Source organism: Hipposideros armiger, unplaced genomic scaffold (assembly GCF_001890085.2).
Source record: "Hipposideros armiger isolate ML-2016 unplaced genomic scaffold, ASM189008v1 scaffold_632, whole genome shotgun sequence".
Lineage (NCBI taxonomy): Eukaryota > Metazoa > Chordata > Mammalia > Chiroptera > Hipposideridae > Hipposideros > Hipposideros armiger.
This window is the reverse complement of record NW_017731982.1, coordinates 1,035,683-1,051,941: the sequence shown is the minus strand read 5'-3', so window position 1 is coordinate 1,051,941 and position 16,259 is coordinate 1,035,683. Positions and strand designations below refer to the sequence as shown.

General features: G+C 39.0%; 1 protein-coding gene across 8 annotated transcripts in view; it reads left to right on the top strand.

Annotated features, from left to right (window-relative positions):
• TUT7 (terminal uridylyl transferase 7) overlaps positions 1–16,259 on the top strand; it is a 62,279-nt gene that overhangs the window by 17,438 nt on the left and 28,582 nt on the right. For all 8 annotated transcript variants that reach the window (XM_019625508.1, XM_019625510.1, XM_019625503.1 and 5 more), the window contains 9 exons: positions 1,576–1,728; positions 4,472–4,652; positions 6,025–7,121; positions 7,524–7,674; positions 8,913–8,999; positions 9,592–9,692; positions 11,308–11,365; positions 13,868–13,971; positions 15,801–15,890. In XM_019625508.1, the coding sequence (XP_019481053.1) occupies positions 1,576–1,728; positions 4,472–4,652; positions 6,025–7,121; positions 7,524–7,674; positions 8,913–8,999; positions 9,592–9,692; positions 11,308–11,365; positions 13,868–13,971; positions 15,801–15,890 (2,022 nt within the window). The remainder of the gene's footprint in view (positions 1–1,575; positions 1,729–4,471; positions 4,653–6,024; positions 7,122–7,523; positions 7,675–8,912; positions 9,000–9,591; positions 9,693–11,307; positions 11,366–13,867; positions 13,972–15,800; positions 15,891–16,259) is intronic.

Here is a 16,259-nt window from a genome sequence, read left to right as displayed (position 1 = left end):
CCACCTGTTGGCAGCTCACGGCTGCTCAGCTCGGGCTGACTCGAACCACTGTTGCTCAGAGCTCAAACTCTTGAGCGAGCTCTTAACCAACTGAGAGAAACTCTTTAGAACTTACACTCTTCAAAAGTCATCAAGAAAATAAAGACATAAGCCACAATGAAGAAAAATATTGAATACATACATCTAACAAACAGTCATCACACCTGGTATTTTCCAGTGTTTTGTACAGGAGAGTAGTTCATTCTTTCGAATGATCAGTATGTCCTTACTGAGCTTTTACTTGTGCTGGACACTATTTTAGATGCTAAAGTTAGAGCAGTGAGCAAAACAGCTTCCTTTTCCTCAAGTTTATATATCCAGTGCGGTGAGAGAGATAAATAAGTACCTATCAAATGGTGGTAATTTCTCTGAGGAAAAAGAAACCATGGGAAAAAGGGCAGAAAGTGAGAGGGAAGAAGCTATTTAGAGGAAAGGATATTTGAGCAGAGCCTGAATGCAGTGAGGGAGAGTGGCCTATCTGATTGTTAGGGGGAAGAACCTTGAAGCAGAGGGAGTAGCAGATGTCAGCTGTGAGCCAGGAAAAGATGGGTCAGAGAAGTAGCAAAAGACCAGATTGTGTGGGCCCTCTCCAGGCCCTGGAAAGGCCTGGGAGCGTCATCCTGAGTAGGAAATCGTTATCAGGGGAACAACATGATGTCTTTGTTTTAGAAAGGCTACTCTGCTAAACCAAAGGAGTAGTCCATTTAATGTGGAAAAACAATTGGGAAATGGGATACCACATCCGCACCTCACCCCACAATTCATTATGTACATTAACCTGTGTAAAGGCTTTCCCACTGTACAATAAAGAAACCTGCTCAAGTTTATTCCACATTTTTTAGACCTCTTGAGCCCAGACTGTTTTCTTTAGCAATTTGCATCTCAACAATATCAGTGGAAAAAATTTCTTACATTTATTGAGCATTTACTACATGCCATATCCTGTATCTGAATCCTTTGTGTCTATAATTTTGTGTCACAACTATCTCATGAAGGAGGTTCTAATGTCATCCCTTTTTACAGAAACCTGAGGCCTAAAGGAAGTACCTTGCTGAAGGCCTCACAGCTAGTAGATGAGGGAGCTAAGATTTGATCTCAGACAGTTTTACTACAGAATCCATGGCCCTAGGCCTAGGCCATGTTGCCTTCTCTTAGACTATTTACTAAAGAATTAGGGCCGGCCGAGTGGCTCAGTTGGTTAATAGCTCGCTCAAGAGTTTGAGCTCTGAGCAACAGCGGTTCAAGTCCAGCCCGAGCTGAGCAGCCACTGAGCTGCCAACAGGTAGCAGGGTGGCTCAGCTTAAAAAAAAAAAAGAATTATTTCACAGAATCATTTCTTTTGCAAATCAAAACCTTTTTTACTTGAAAAACTATTTTTAAATTTACAGATGTCTCAGAGGTATTCCACAGAAGATACCATTTATATTTTCAGTGAGCTATAAGTATGTTATCTTTTCATTTCTTTCAGGATTAATATGCTCTAACTGATATAAAATTGTTTCTGCCTTATGATAACGTGTGTCTGGTTTTTCCTAGATTGAAGGATTCTCATTAAACAAACTAGGCAACTTCAACCTTACAGACATTCAGAAAGACACTGTGGTCTGGGAATACACTGATAATGCCACAGGGGATGCAGACATGGCAAAAGAGGAGGCATCAAAAGAAATACCCGTTAAAAGGGGGCAGGTCTGTTCTCTGATTTCTAATTTTACCATCTAGTTTTAATCCAGTTATTAATTGTAGAGTTTATGAGTTAATCATTCCTCTTCTCTCCTCAGCTATCTTAACCATTTCATGAATGTTTCATTTTCCATTCTGTTCAGTTCTTTGAATAGACAAGTAATGAGAAAAGGTAAAGTTCAGATCATTGGATCCACAATTATTTATGTCATTTGTCTGTATGCAGGGTCCTTTGAAAGATACTGAATTCAAAAATAAACCCCTATCCTCAAAGTGCTTAGATGGTATTATGAGGTTTAAATATATGAGAAGTTAACCTCAAATTACTAAAATAACAATAAGTATATACTTTAATGAACTTGTCCTCATTCATACCATTAGGCGTGGGCGGGGGGTGTTATACACAAGGAAAGAATTACCATTTGAATTTCAAACAAAAATCTGAACAGTGTAATTATACTAGTAATAAGACTAGGATTCTGCCCCAAAATGGTGAATGTCCTGACCCCACGACCTTCCTTATAAACCTTTGGGGCTGAAATGACAATAATATCCACAAAATACTTCTGAGAGCAGGGTTTTAATCCCAGCTCTACATAAATAACTCATGTCACTCTTCTAGTCCGTGCCTAAAATGAGAAGATAGTGGTGAGTCATAGATCCTCCAGTGTGTTTTCTACAATAAAAGAGGGAGGTGGTGCTTCTCTCCCCTGCTGTCACCAGAACAGCACCACTTTTGTCTGTTTTCTGTTTGGGGTTCCAGTCATGGATAAGAGCACAGGCTGTGGAGCCACAATATGGGAATTTGTACCCCAGCTCTCCCACTTCCTAGCTTGTGTGTCCTTGGGCAAGTGACTTAATCTTTCTGTGCCCCAGTTTCCTCACCTATTAATGGGGATGGTATTGGTACCTCTCACAGGGTCATTGATTTACAGAATGCTTAACTCAGTGCCAAAAAAGAAAGTGTTCTCTACTTTTAAAAAAACAATAACAGCTTAAGTATCACTTTTCTAATAGATCAAAGGTCTCTTAAGTTCCATGCTATAATATTATCAGGTCATTTCAGTGAGATGCTTAAAATCCCTTAGTAATATTGAATATGGCTTATGGATAAAGGGGTGAAATTTAAGGAGGCTTTCAGTTTCTGGGGGTTTCTTTGTGTCCTCAACTATAGTGCTTGGGACCTAGATAACTTCCCTTTTCAATCAGTTCTGCTTTGTAAATCCACCCAAAGACTTTGTCTTATTTGACAGAACTTTTGTGTTTGAGATTTAGTAGTTACTACACCACCATACCATTTGTTTTGAAGTTTGATATAATAAAGTGCAATTGGAAACATCTGTATATCTTAGAAGGAAAACCTATTTCTGTAAGTCCAATTAAATACTTTATCTTTACATTTATGCTAGTTGGAAAGATGAATCATGCTGCCACTTCTGAAATTCAGTGAGATCTAGACACTGTTGAAATTGCATGGTGTGGTGAAAGAGCACTGTACTGGGATGGGAGACGTTGTTCTCTTTCTGCCACTGACAAGCAGTGGGACTTTTGACAAGTCATGTCAACTCTTTGTGCTTCAGTTCCTTCTTCTGTGACATACTGGAGTTGAACTAGATTACCTCTTAAGAGCATCTTACAGTTGTGACATTATGTTTCAATGATAAATGGATTTCTTGTATTTGAAAGGCTATATATACTTAAGTGAAAAAAAAAATACAGAGAGCAACCAAGTCTGCTAGATGCTTTCCCTTGTTTCTGATTTAATCCTCGTAACTATCCTGTGTTATAGGTGGTATCATCCCTACTCTGCAGATAATGATAGCGACCATTTTTTGAACATGTGTGCCAGGCACTGTGCTAAGCTCTTTACAGACACTCTCTCACTCAGTCCTCCCAACAACCCTATGAGGTGGGTACTGTGATCCCCATTGTTCAGATGAGGAAACTGAGGCATAGACAGCTTATATACCTTGACCAGGATCCTACACATCTAGTACATAGCAGAGTTGGATTTCACACCTAAGCATGTCCCATTCCAAAGCCAGTTCTCTTAGCCACTGTGCTATACTGCCAGCTGAGAATGAAGCCAAGTCACAGAGCAGTTAAGAACTATCAAGTGGCAGAATTAATTTTGGACCCTTTTTTGTTTTTCTAAGGCCTATGCACTTTCTACTATATTACATCACAGTATGCTCCAACTTGTCAAAGAGTCTGTGAATGTAAAACTAGTATTAATTTCTGATAATCAAGAATTATTTGACTTTAAGATCAATTTTATCACGGACCAATTCAGTGAGCTAATGCACCTTCTCAGAACAAATGAGAGGAACCTTTTTCCTTTTGCTCTATACCTTTAGTTGCCACTTATCTGTGTGTGTACCTGTAAAGGCGCCCTCTGGTGGCAGAAACAGGAAGAGCTCAGTGCTGAGAGTAGTAGACATGGATGCACAGTTCTCTCCAACTGTCATTAAGACTTCAAAATTAGGAGAGCTGCCTGATTACATACAACTGCCTGTCTGTTCCTATAATAATGACTAGATTTAAAAATACTCCAATCCCAGGAGTGCAGTGAAGGAATGCTATTTTCCCACATGCGAAACAGAACCTAGAATACGATTTATCTAATGGATTGTCAAATTCATATTTTTGCTAAGGTTTTTCAGATTTTTAAAAATTTGATGCTTGAATGATCTCTAAGATTGTGCCAACATCTGAAATAACGTGTATGTTTTCTCTTTGCTATTAATAGGTATCATTAATATTTGATTTAAAACACCAGCCTTCAGTACCAGTTGGGCAGCTCTGGGTGGAATTGCTTCGATTCTATGCTTTAGAATTTAATTTGGCTGATTTAGTGATAAGTATCCGAGTCAAAGAATTGATATCTCGTGAATCAAAGGATTGGCCCAAAAAACGCATTGCCATTGAAGGTATCTGAAAATGTTTATATTTAATTCCTTTTTTTTAAGGTGCCAGTCTAACAGCATGCTTTTTATTTCAGTCTCTTTTCAGCTCCTACATGTAAGGTAGGCCTGACCTCAAAAGTGAAATAAATAGTTAGACTCTTGCATGTGTTACAGTGGGTCATTCCAAGGGACCAAACTGACTGTTCATTTTGGGTTTTTTAAGTGCAGCAATAAAACACCTTAATTACTTAAGCAACTAAAAAAATGGCTGGCTGAGTCCTTGCTTTCTTTGTAAATTGCTTAACAACTTAAACCCTTAAGAAGTTTTGTCCCAGCGATGTGTGAATTCCCTCTTTCCTCTTTTACTATTCTCATTTCTGAACTTTTAGATTCAGTCCTTACATGGATTATTATTGATACTCAGTTTTGCAAAAGTTAAGGAAAATAGTTTTTCTCATGAAAAATAATATTCTTTGTTGAATTCCTCACCATAGCAAGGATAGTTTTTTTTGGAATATCTGCAATAACATTTAGAATTTATTCATAAAAAACACTTTTTCTAGTGAAGGCTCGTTTAACTGAAATCATTGTATAAAAGACACACAGATGTGCCCCATAGATGTCATTAAATGGACTAGCTCTTCTCAGCTTTTCAGAATCAGAACGTTGAATGAAACTCCTGTGGAAATCTTAATTCTCCTCCTTCAGATAATTTCAAGAACCTCCTAAACGGAACTCTCTGATTTTTGCTTGATTTTTTTTTTCAAGCTTTATATTGCATAAGAGGGGTTTTTTGCATTTTGCATAAATTCTGTGTGCAGTCATGGGGATCTCACATTTTTAAACCCTCCCCTGCAGTTTCTCTGGCTCAGCTCTTCTGGCCAATTGCCTAACCTGCTGGAGTTCTAGGGGAGGAGAAAAGATTGAGAGAAGTGGTGTCTCTTCCTGGTGCCTCCCTCTCGCCCCTGAATTCAGTCCAGCCAGTTCAGTGATGGGCTTCCCAGGGCAGAAGAGTGGAGGTAAGCTCTACAAACCACAAGGCCTGGCTGAGTGGGGAGACAGAGCACTCAGCACAGCCTGGTGGGAAGCCCTCACTTCCCCAGGGCACAAGAGCCACACTGATGACATCTTTTTTACCTCCACAGTCACAGAACAAAATAGGGAAGGGGTACTGGTTCTGAACAGAATGGGTTCTCTATAGAGCAGACATTTAAGAAAACATTTCTTTTTGTTCTTAAACTGTATGTTCTTACTCCCCGTCCCCAATTTTTTAAAAGCATTAACATACATGTTAAATTTTACTATTTATCTGTTTTCTGTATTATCAATAGCAGGCTAATTTTTAAAACATGAAGTACAAATGTATGCAGTGGTGGACTTTTTTTTTTCATTACAGATCCCTACTCTGTTAAAAGAAATGTGGCAAGGACCCTAAATAATCAACCTGTGTTTGAATATATACTTCATTGTTTAAGGACAACATATAAATATTTTGCTCTTCCACACAGAATTACAAAATCCACCCTTCCAAAGCCTCTGAGTACTGTTACATGTATTTCAGAACAGTCTAAAGAAGTAGCAAAACATGACTCAAAAGTACAAGCAAAAAATGATAAATTTGAAAACTCAGTTTTGGTTCAAGGTCCCAGTGTTGCCAGTTCAGCTGCAAACCTCTGCAAGGTAGAGGCACTTACTCTTAAAGAGACTGCTGAAAGCTTTGGAAGCCCACCATCAGAGGAAACAGGAAACACACATGTCAGTGTACACATGGAAAACTCAGACTGTATCAAGGCAGAGGTCAGTTATGACCATGAGGATGTAAAAGTACATCATCAAGAAACAGGAAGTAAAACTGAGAAAGAAAAAATTGGAAGAGAGGGACAGCCTCCTGTGACTGCTGATGATCGAGGTTTAAGCGGTAGCAAACATGGAGAGCCCGTCATCTCTGGTAGCACACGAAATGCTGAGACAGACAGCAGCTTGGATTTAGAAGGCTTCCAAAATCCTATCAGTGAAGAGTGCGATAGACTCGCTACTTTAGATAGCAAGGCTGATGTGGATGAAGGAAGTATAGAAGGCACTGATGAACCAGAAGATGCTCTAAGCCACTTTGCCCCTTCAAACCAGGGCCAGACATCGGGAGCCATTCAGTCCGATGAAGACGAGGAAGAGGACGACGACTACGACTATGAAGAACCCAGGCTGTCCGTTCCTCAAAGGGAAGATGAGGGCGACATTGCTCATGATGATGAGTTAGACAACGCTGACACTGGATCAGGGGATGAGGATGCTTTGTCTGAAGAGGATGAGGAAGTAAGCGGGTCTCCTAAGTATGAAGATTTGAAAGAACATGGAAAAGATGTAGATGGAGCAGTACGAATGGAACTTAATAAAATCAGTCTTAAGGAAGAAAATGTACGCGAGGAAAACTCAACCGTGGGTCCGTCTGATTTCCTCTATGAATTTAGTAAACTCATCTTCACTAAAGGCAAGGTAGGTAATCAGTGCCACTCTTAGACATAGAACTGGGAGACCTGAAACAGTTGTAACGCACGTGATTCCAATTTTGTATACTAGACCGGAGCTCCTCCCCTGCTTTGGTAGTGGTTAAGGAGTTGGTCTTTTGCTCCAGTACAACCAACCACCTGGTACACCTCCCAGTTTGCACTGGAGAAGCAGAATACTGCTGGTAATGAAAATAACTGTCTTCTCCTCTTGAGTGTGCCATCAGGGTGTCCCCATATCAGATAGTTTTAGAGTGGCTGCACATTATATTTCCATTCCTTTGGAAAGTGAAGAGGAGAGTGTACTTTAAAAAAAAACGATTGAAGATCCCTTTTTTGGCAAATAAAGTTGTATCTTAAATCTTGTTTTGCTTTTGCCGTCTTCCTGCAGTCTCCTACAGTAGTGTGCAGTTTATGCAAACGAGAGGGCCATCTAAAGAAGGACTGTCCTGAAGACTTCAAGAGAATCCAGCTGGAACCCTTGCCACCATTAACACCCAAATTTTCACATATCCTAGATCAAGTTTGCATCCAATGTTATAGTGAGTTATTAACATTTCGTTTCGTTTGTGAAAATGTTACATTGGTGTTTTCTCAAGAATCACCTGAATCACTAACCTGTTAGCCCCGTTATAATGACTAAGTCTATTCCATTCTCCATTGTATCTACAGTGTTCTGTGTATCCTTTTCCATTTGAGACACACAATAAATAATTATTAAAGACAAGGAGGGAGGATCTTTTAAGTCTTAAGATTTGAGTACTATCATTTCCCAACTGGTGTTTCTTGAAATGTATTTCTAGGTACAGTTAGTAGTATTTCGGGACAAGAAGTGTTCCCCAGATCAATTGGGGAATAATTCTACCTACTTCCCTCCCCCCACCCCTTAGAGATTCACAGGGCACATTAGCATAATAAAGACGTCTGGGAAATGTTAAATTATTTATTTAACTCTTAAAAACAGCGTTTCCAAAATTTGAGTATAGGATACTTTCATTTTTTTTATGTATTTATTTTTTTAGCTGAGCCATCCTGCCACCTGTTGGCAGCTCAGCAGCAGCTCAGCTCAGGCCAGGAATCAAACCGGCGACCCTGTTGCTCAGAGCTTGCACTCTTGAGTGAGCTCTTAACCAACTGAGCCAGTCGGCCGGCCCAAGTATAGGATACTTTTAGTTAACGCTATTTAATAGCCTACATAACAGCCCTTTAAGAAACACCAGTTTGGGGAAGCATTGGTATACAGAAGTTTAAAGTTCTACAAAGAAAAAACATTTAAAGGAGAGGCATGCAACTGCTTAGAGTGGAAGAACTTGAGGCATTACATTCTACATCGTGAGGTGTATGTCTGTGCTAGAAAACACGTGTTCTTAACTAATGATTTATTTTTGAAACCTTTTTGGGGGTTATAAGCTATGAAAGGAAACTATAGGTTCTCCTTAGAAAAATGATGTATTCACATGCTCTCAAACTTTTGTATTCAAACTCGGAGAGAGTTCCTTGAAGGCTGCCCTTTATAGAGCCTTAGGTCTCTGTGAAATCCAGCACTGGAACCTTGTTCAGATTAGTTTACATGTCAGAAGCAGTTCTTAGTGATAGAATCTTTTTTTTTTTTTTTTAAGGCATTCTCTTTATTTAACATTGCTTTTGGTGTCTACCGAGAAGACACAAAATTCAGGGATTTTATTTTCTTAAGCCAGTTAGGCTTTATTTTTTTTAAATATAGTTTTTCAGAGAATGTGAACAATCTTTGTTTCTCAATGTTTCTCTTTATTTTAAACAGAGGATTTTTCTCCAACTATTTCAGAAGAGCAGGCTCGTGAACATATTCGGCAAAACCTAGAAAGTTTCATAAGACAGGAGTTTCCAGGTAAAAAACTTTTTACCTTTAAGAAAAGAAGGATAGCCTGACTTTCCTTCAGAATGTGTACATATGTTATAAACATGTTAATTTTGAGAACAAGAATGTGACCTTGCAGTGATGGGGGCGCGCCTTCAGTTGTTTTGTGACATACCTAGGTTGGTCTTTGGGCTGCCCAATCCTAGTGTGCCAACAGAAAAGACTGTTGCAGTGTAGGATTTCTCTTAGCAGATATCACAGGTTTCATTTAGTATTCTGTTTAGAGTCAGAGTTCACGCCTCTAAAAAGTGAGTCTATTCAGAAAATAGTAAGCTTGTAGTATTAAATATGTTGAGGTTATCCACATTTTTCTTGAAAATGTTCTTACATTTCAGAATAAAGTGGCACTTAGTAGTCTGTGATACCCTCTATATGTTTATTTAAAGTAAATTTTGACAGAAAATATAATAAATGACTGGTTAATAAGAGAACATATTTCTAATGAGATTAATATACTCGTAGAATAGTTAACTAGGTATTTTGATTCATGAGAGGGCCGCTTTGATCTGAAAATTAAATGTTCTCAGGTAACTAGTTATTACTTTTCATATATCCCTAACAGGAACAAAATTGAGCTTGTTTGGCTCCTCCAAAAATGGATTTGGGTTCAAACAGAGTGACCTTGACGTCTGTATGACAATTAATGGACTTGAAACTGCTGAGGTACCGTGACCACATACACTTCCATTTGCTTTGGCAGTGTGATTTCACAGCTTTCACTGACAGTGCAGCTTGGTATTTTCCAAATTTATCAGGGCATATCATATGGAGTATGCCACTTGGCACAATCCGGCCAAATACTTTAACAAGTTTAGAGATGAATATGAGGAGTGAAAGGCTTTTGCTTTTAACCTGTAATATAAAGTGGATTTGAAAGTGACATCTGGGAATTCTGAAAACGCCAAACCAGCCTCTCCAGTGTCCTATTGGTATGGCCACCAGGCTGACTTAGATGCATACACCCACATAAGGTTTTCTGAAAAGTTTGTTAGCAGGCAGGCAATGTGGTATAATGATAAGAGTATAAAACTCGAGGTCCAGAGACCTAGATTTGAGACAGACGTGGTTTCATCAGTCCCTACACATGTGGTCTTTGGCTGATAAAATGGAAATGATAACTCTGGTCCTCTTGCCTCAGGAGATTGTTAATGCACGTCAGCTTGGATCATGTATGTGAGGAGTCAGCAAACTGGCCCACAGGCCAATTCAGTCCACTGTCTGTTCTGTAAATACAGTTTTATTGGAACAGACTCACACCCCTGTTCTACTGCCGCTTTGCTTTCAGTCTGTAACTGCAGAATTCAGTAGTTGCAACAGGGCATATGGCCTGCAAAGCAGAAAAGGTTTGCCAGCCCTAATGAATATGAAGGCAGTTATAAAATAAAAATTACTGTGGAAAGGTATAAAGTCTGAGAAGTACTAAATCCCTACTCTTGTTAAACATTTAACAACAGTTCAAATGCTGTATATCCAAATGAGTGATGCTGCTGTTGCTCAGGATATTTTTATTCCTTGTCTTAGTTTCAAGCCTTTTGAGGATGGATCTAATTTGGGGAAATGACCCAAAGTTATCTAGCCTGACTTTGGTGAATAAATTGGATAAGCAAGATAGGGTCCGATATATACAATGACCTTATTGTACATCATCAAGATTGAATTTTTATGTGACTTATAAGCTAGTTCTCAAGGCATTTCAAAAATATTCTGGGATGTATATAACCATCAAAAAGGCTTATGTTGAAAAAGATCAGCCCAAATGTTCCTAAGTAAGATCTAGTTGAAATATTATTCATATTTGCTGCATGACTTTCATTTTGTATGTTATATTTTTGGCTAGTACTAGGAGAAATAATCTGAGCTTAATCACTCTCCACAGCAGTTCATGAGCTCTTAATTAAACTATAATGAAAGTCTACCCAGAATGAATTAGGGCACAGAAGCTCTTTCTTACTTTTTCTGGCACATAGGGTACTTCTTAGTGACGTAATCACCTACAGGGAAAAATAAAGGTCCCCACTGGTTCAGAGACTTTTCTGGGGGCTCTGATTTCAGCCTTTGTTGAGCCTCCAAAAGCAGTTCGTAAATAGTGTGTATGGGGCGGGGTTGTATCCTTAGGATATTTCCTATGAATACCAATCAGTGCTCACCTAAAAAGGAAAAATGTGTATAAAATGAGTTAAAATTAATTTCATTATTTCTGAAGATAATGGAAACTATAACCAGATTAGAAGCCTGTCTTCCATTTTTGATACAGCAGTTCGTGCCATTTCTGTTGCAGGGGTTGGACTGTGTAAGAACTATTGAAGAATTGGCACGAGTCCTCAAAAAACATTCAGGTAACTCTAAACTGTTGCTAAAAATATTTTTTTCCTTTTGTTAGTGTTTTCCATACGTAGAATTTAATGTCAGTTAAATTAAGTATAATGGCTTATTTATAGCATATTTCCATTATTGGTGTCTTTTTAAGTACTTAAAAAACTTCTGAGGATAGAGTGGGTCATTTGCATAGGGGAGGTTCACGGAAGAAATGGGCTTGTTCTGATCTCAGATGATGATCTATATGATTTGAAAAGAATGGGAAGAGAAGTTATCCCTAAGAGTACATGAATATAAACGTGAGAATTACGGTATACATTTTGGAGGACAGTGAGAAGATTGGTACATTTACAGAGGAGTTTCAAGTGGAAATTATTAGGAGATAAGGTAAAGTCTGTAGATACGTAGAAGCCACTGAGGTTTCTTCAGGAGAGGAGGAAAACTTAAGCTTTTTAGGCAGCTAATATAGTCTCTTAGGGAAAGTATAATCTTAGTAACGGCAAAAAAAACCTTAACCAGGTGCCAGTGGTCTGAAAAGGAAAAAGATGTGAGCGATTTCAAAGGGAAATTTCCTAGCTTTGGTACCTATAAGTAGGAAATAAGGAGTCAGACTGAAGTCTAGGTGCTTGAGAAATGGGAATGTTTGCAGAGAACACCAGTGTAGAGACAGAGGTTTAGTTTGCTCTGAAGGTATAATCTTCAAGATAACCTTACTTAACAGTCCAGTAAGAACTAGAAAGGATTGAACACCAAAATAAAAGTTTTGCATTGAAAGCCTTGTAAAAAGAGAGAGAGATAGGCCAAAAATAAAACAGAATTCCAAGGGATCATTTGAGAGAAGTTGAGACTAAGCTTTAATTTCTGCGTGTAGAAATGAAGGACACTAACAAAGGAGCCCTAGGAATGACAAAATAAGAAGCATTGATGATGTGCTGTGAACAAAGCCCGGAGGATGGGCTCATAAGTGTCATAATGGTTAACAGTGCCAGGTTCTAGAATGGGAACATGACTGTAGCAAAGAAGTTGGTGGGGGTTCTGGAATCAGACTCTCTGGTTGGCTCCCCTACTTGCTGGCTATGTGATCCCAGAAAGTCACTCAGCCTCATTATAAGCACTCAGCTCCTCATCTGTAAAGTAGTAATAACAGTAATGGCATTTAAGATTAAGAAAGTTCTTTAAAGTACAGAGCTAGCATATGCTCAGTATTCAGTAAATATGTGTTTCTTTGCCCTTATCCCCATCAGTATAAGTTAGACTTCCTCTGTCGCCCACACAAACCTGTTGTGCTAAAATTTCTGTCATCTATATACTTTTCCCCCGAGTTCCAGATCACTGTGTACTGCCCTCTTGATGTCACCACTAAACTCTCTGAGAAGAAACTCAAACTCCAGCATCTCAGAATGAACTCATCTTCCTCTTTACTACCTCCTTCCTGAGTCTCCTTTCTTGGTTGTTGACATCAGCACCCCTGGAATCATCAAAATGGATGAAGTGATAATTAGCCTGTCCTAGACTAGGTTCAGTAACAGTTTAGCATCAGTCATACCTGGATTTGAACCCCAGCTCCACAATTCATCAGCTGCTATTCCTAAGCAATTCATTTCTCTGGGTCTGTGTTGCCTCCTCTGTTAGATAAATAGTCTTAGGAGGTCATGTTTGTAAAGGATTCTAGGTACTCAGGAAACGGGAGCTCCTACTGTGACAGCCTGCCTTCTCCCTTATTACCCTTCCTCCTGAGGTCCACTCTGTAGCCTGCACAGTTCCATGGAAGTCCCCTGAACATGCTGTTCTGTTTCAGACATCGACCCTTCCCATGTGCAGTTTTCCTTGCCTGGTAAATCCCCTCAGCCTCTGCTTTTTACCTGTTGTTCTCTTTTCTTTTTCAAAGCTCAGGCAATTTCATCATCTCCTGTTGAAGTTGATTCCTTCCTTTTACTTTCATAACCTCTAGCTTCATGACAAATAACTTTTGCTTTAAGAATTCAAATGATTGCCCATGGGCTTTTCTCTATATTAGATATAGTCATATGAAGAGAATGGATAGGGCCCATGTAGTCTAGACTCAACTAGTTTCCTGTATTGGTGTTTGTGAAATTGACATCCCTACACACACACACACACACACACACAAACACAACACTCTCTCTCTCTCTCCATGCGCATTCTCTCTCTCCCTCCCTCCCTCTCCCTCTCCCTCTCTCCCTCTCCCCCCCCCTCTCTCTCTCTCTCCCCCTCTCCCTCTCCCTCTCTCCCTCTCTCCCTCCCTCCAGTGGATTCCTGGAGGACAGTTAGCTGCCTTGTTGATGGTTGTACTTCACATATGGATGTGTTTAACAAATGTAAGCTTTGCCAGAGAAGTCTTCCCAGGTGTGTGTTAATAACAGGGAATTCTCTGACTATAGTAACTACAGTGAAACAGGCCAGAGTTAGGTTTACATAATTTTATATTGGAACATTCACATAGGAGCAATTTACATGTCCAAATGCTGTATTTAGTGATACTATCTTATTTCCCAACCTAGGTCTGAGAAACATCTTACCTATTACAACAGCAAAGGTGCCAATTGTAAAGTTCTTCCATTTGAGAAGTGGTCTGGAAGTGGACATCAGTTTGTATAACACATTGGTAAGATTTTCTCGAGGATTGTTCTTTAGGGAGATTTAAGGGGAATGAATGTCTCTTAATTTACAAAATCTCAAGTATAATTAAGTCATTCATTTCATCTTATTCATTCTTTCAGTAGTTATTTATGAGTGTTTTCTATGTGCCTGGCCATCTGAGGCTGGGGATATAATGGAGAATTAAGTCAATATTAGTGTTCATTTAAAATGAGATCAGAGTGGCAGGCACTTTTTGTTTGGCTTGACCTATTTTTTTTTTTCCCCCAGTTTCAGGTGTACAAAACAATGTAATAGTTAGACATTTACACCCCTCACAAAGTGATAACTCCCCTCCCCCAATCTACTACCCTTCTGACATCATATATAGCTGTTACAATTCCATTGACTCTGTTCCCTATGCTGTACTCCACATCCCGTGACTATATATATATATATATATATATATATATATATATATATGTATATATATATTAAATTATAGTTGACGTTCAACATTTTTCAGCTTCAGCTATAGGTGTACAGAGCAGTGGTCAGGCATCTACACTGTCCATGAAGTGGTCTCCCTAATAAGACAAGTGCCCATCTGACACCCTACAAAATTTTTACTTTATTATTATTATTTTTTAAGATTTTATTGGGGATTTGGAGGAGGGAAACAGTGTTGGGGATCAGGGAAGGGGACCAGCCAAGTTGTTGTTCTTCAATCTTCGTTGTGGAGGGCGCCATTCGCCCTCCATCTGGCTTCCCGTTGGCAGCTCGTGGCCTCTAAGCTCAAGATGCTGTGTTCAGTTTTAGTTGCGGGTGGGCATAGCCACCATCCCATGCAGGAGTCGAACCAGCAGCCTTGTTGTTAAGAGAGCATGCTCTATCCACTGAGTCATCTGGGCGGTAGCTCAGCTCAAGGTGCCAAGTTCAGTCTTAGTTGTGGGTGGGCGTAGCCCACCATCAAACAGGCAATCTTTTTGTTACACCAGCTGAGCCATCCTGCCACCTGTTGGCAGCTCAGTGACAGTTTAGCTTGGGCTCAGCGTCACTGGCCCATGTAGGAATCGAACCGGTGGCCCTGTTGCTCAGAGCTCGTGCTCTTAAGCCAACTCTTAACCAACTGAGCCACTTGGCTGGCCAACAACATTATTGATTATATTCCCCAAACTGTCTTTCGTATCCTCGTGGCAATATTGTGGTTACTAATTTGTACTTTCTAATCCCTTTACCTTTTCCCCCATCCCCATGCCACTCCAGTCTAGCAACCATCAGTTTTTTCTCTGTATCTCGAAGACTGTTTCTGTTTAGTTTGATCATTTGTTCCGTTCTTTAGATTCCACATATAAGTGAGATCATATGGTATTTGTCTTTCTCTGTATGACTTATTTCACTTATAATATTCTCTAGGTCCATCCATATGTTTGGCTTGAACTTTGTTTTAAATTTAGATTGTGTGCATTTGCCCACCGTTTTGGTCTCACCTGATTTACTTTGGGGCTTTATGGGACCTCTCTGGCTCCTCAGGGCATTTTATTTAAATAATGCCAAGGTGGGCTGGGGGAATCTTCCATTTATTTAAAGGGAACTGATTATTTTAATAGCCTTTATTTTCTAGGAATGTTCAAACTAAGGACATACTAACATAATGAAAATCATGAAATCAAATGTCACTTATAACTTAACTATTATCTAATAAGTTAATGAAGCTTGGCTGGAGGAAAAATACTAGTTTTGATCTAAATGTTTTCACCCTAAAATAAATTACAGTGTAAACCTTTTCAGAATATTCTAGCTTAAAACTTTTTCTTTTAATTGGATAGCCTTATAGTGTAATTTCCCTTTAAACAGGCCCTTCATAACACGAGGCTCTTATCTGCTTATTCAACCATTGATCCCAGAGTGAAATATTTGTGCTATACCATGAAAGTATTTACAAAGGTGCGTATGTGTCTTATTGTGATTTATTAGGAAATTGCATTTCATCTTCAGACGTTATTGAGAACATAAGTCTGTATTTTTTTTTTTAAAGAACCATAGCCATGTCAAATTCTTTTAATTATTTGGGAAATCCTACTCAGCAAGCTAAAATTTTGTTGTCTTGTATTTTACATGATAATATCTTGTTTGTGGCTGATAGTTCCACTGTTTTGTTGGGTTCTTTGTTTTGTTTTATTTTTATTTTTTTTCTTTGGTTTATTTTATTTTCTGATTTTTTTTTTTTTATTGTTAGTTTCAGGTGTACAGAACAATGCAATAGTTACCCTTTTCACCCTCACAAAGTAACAACCCCCCTCCCCCCATCCACTG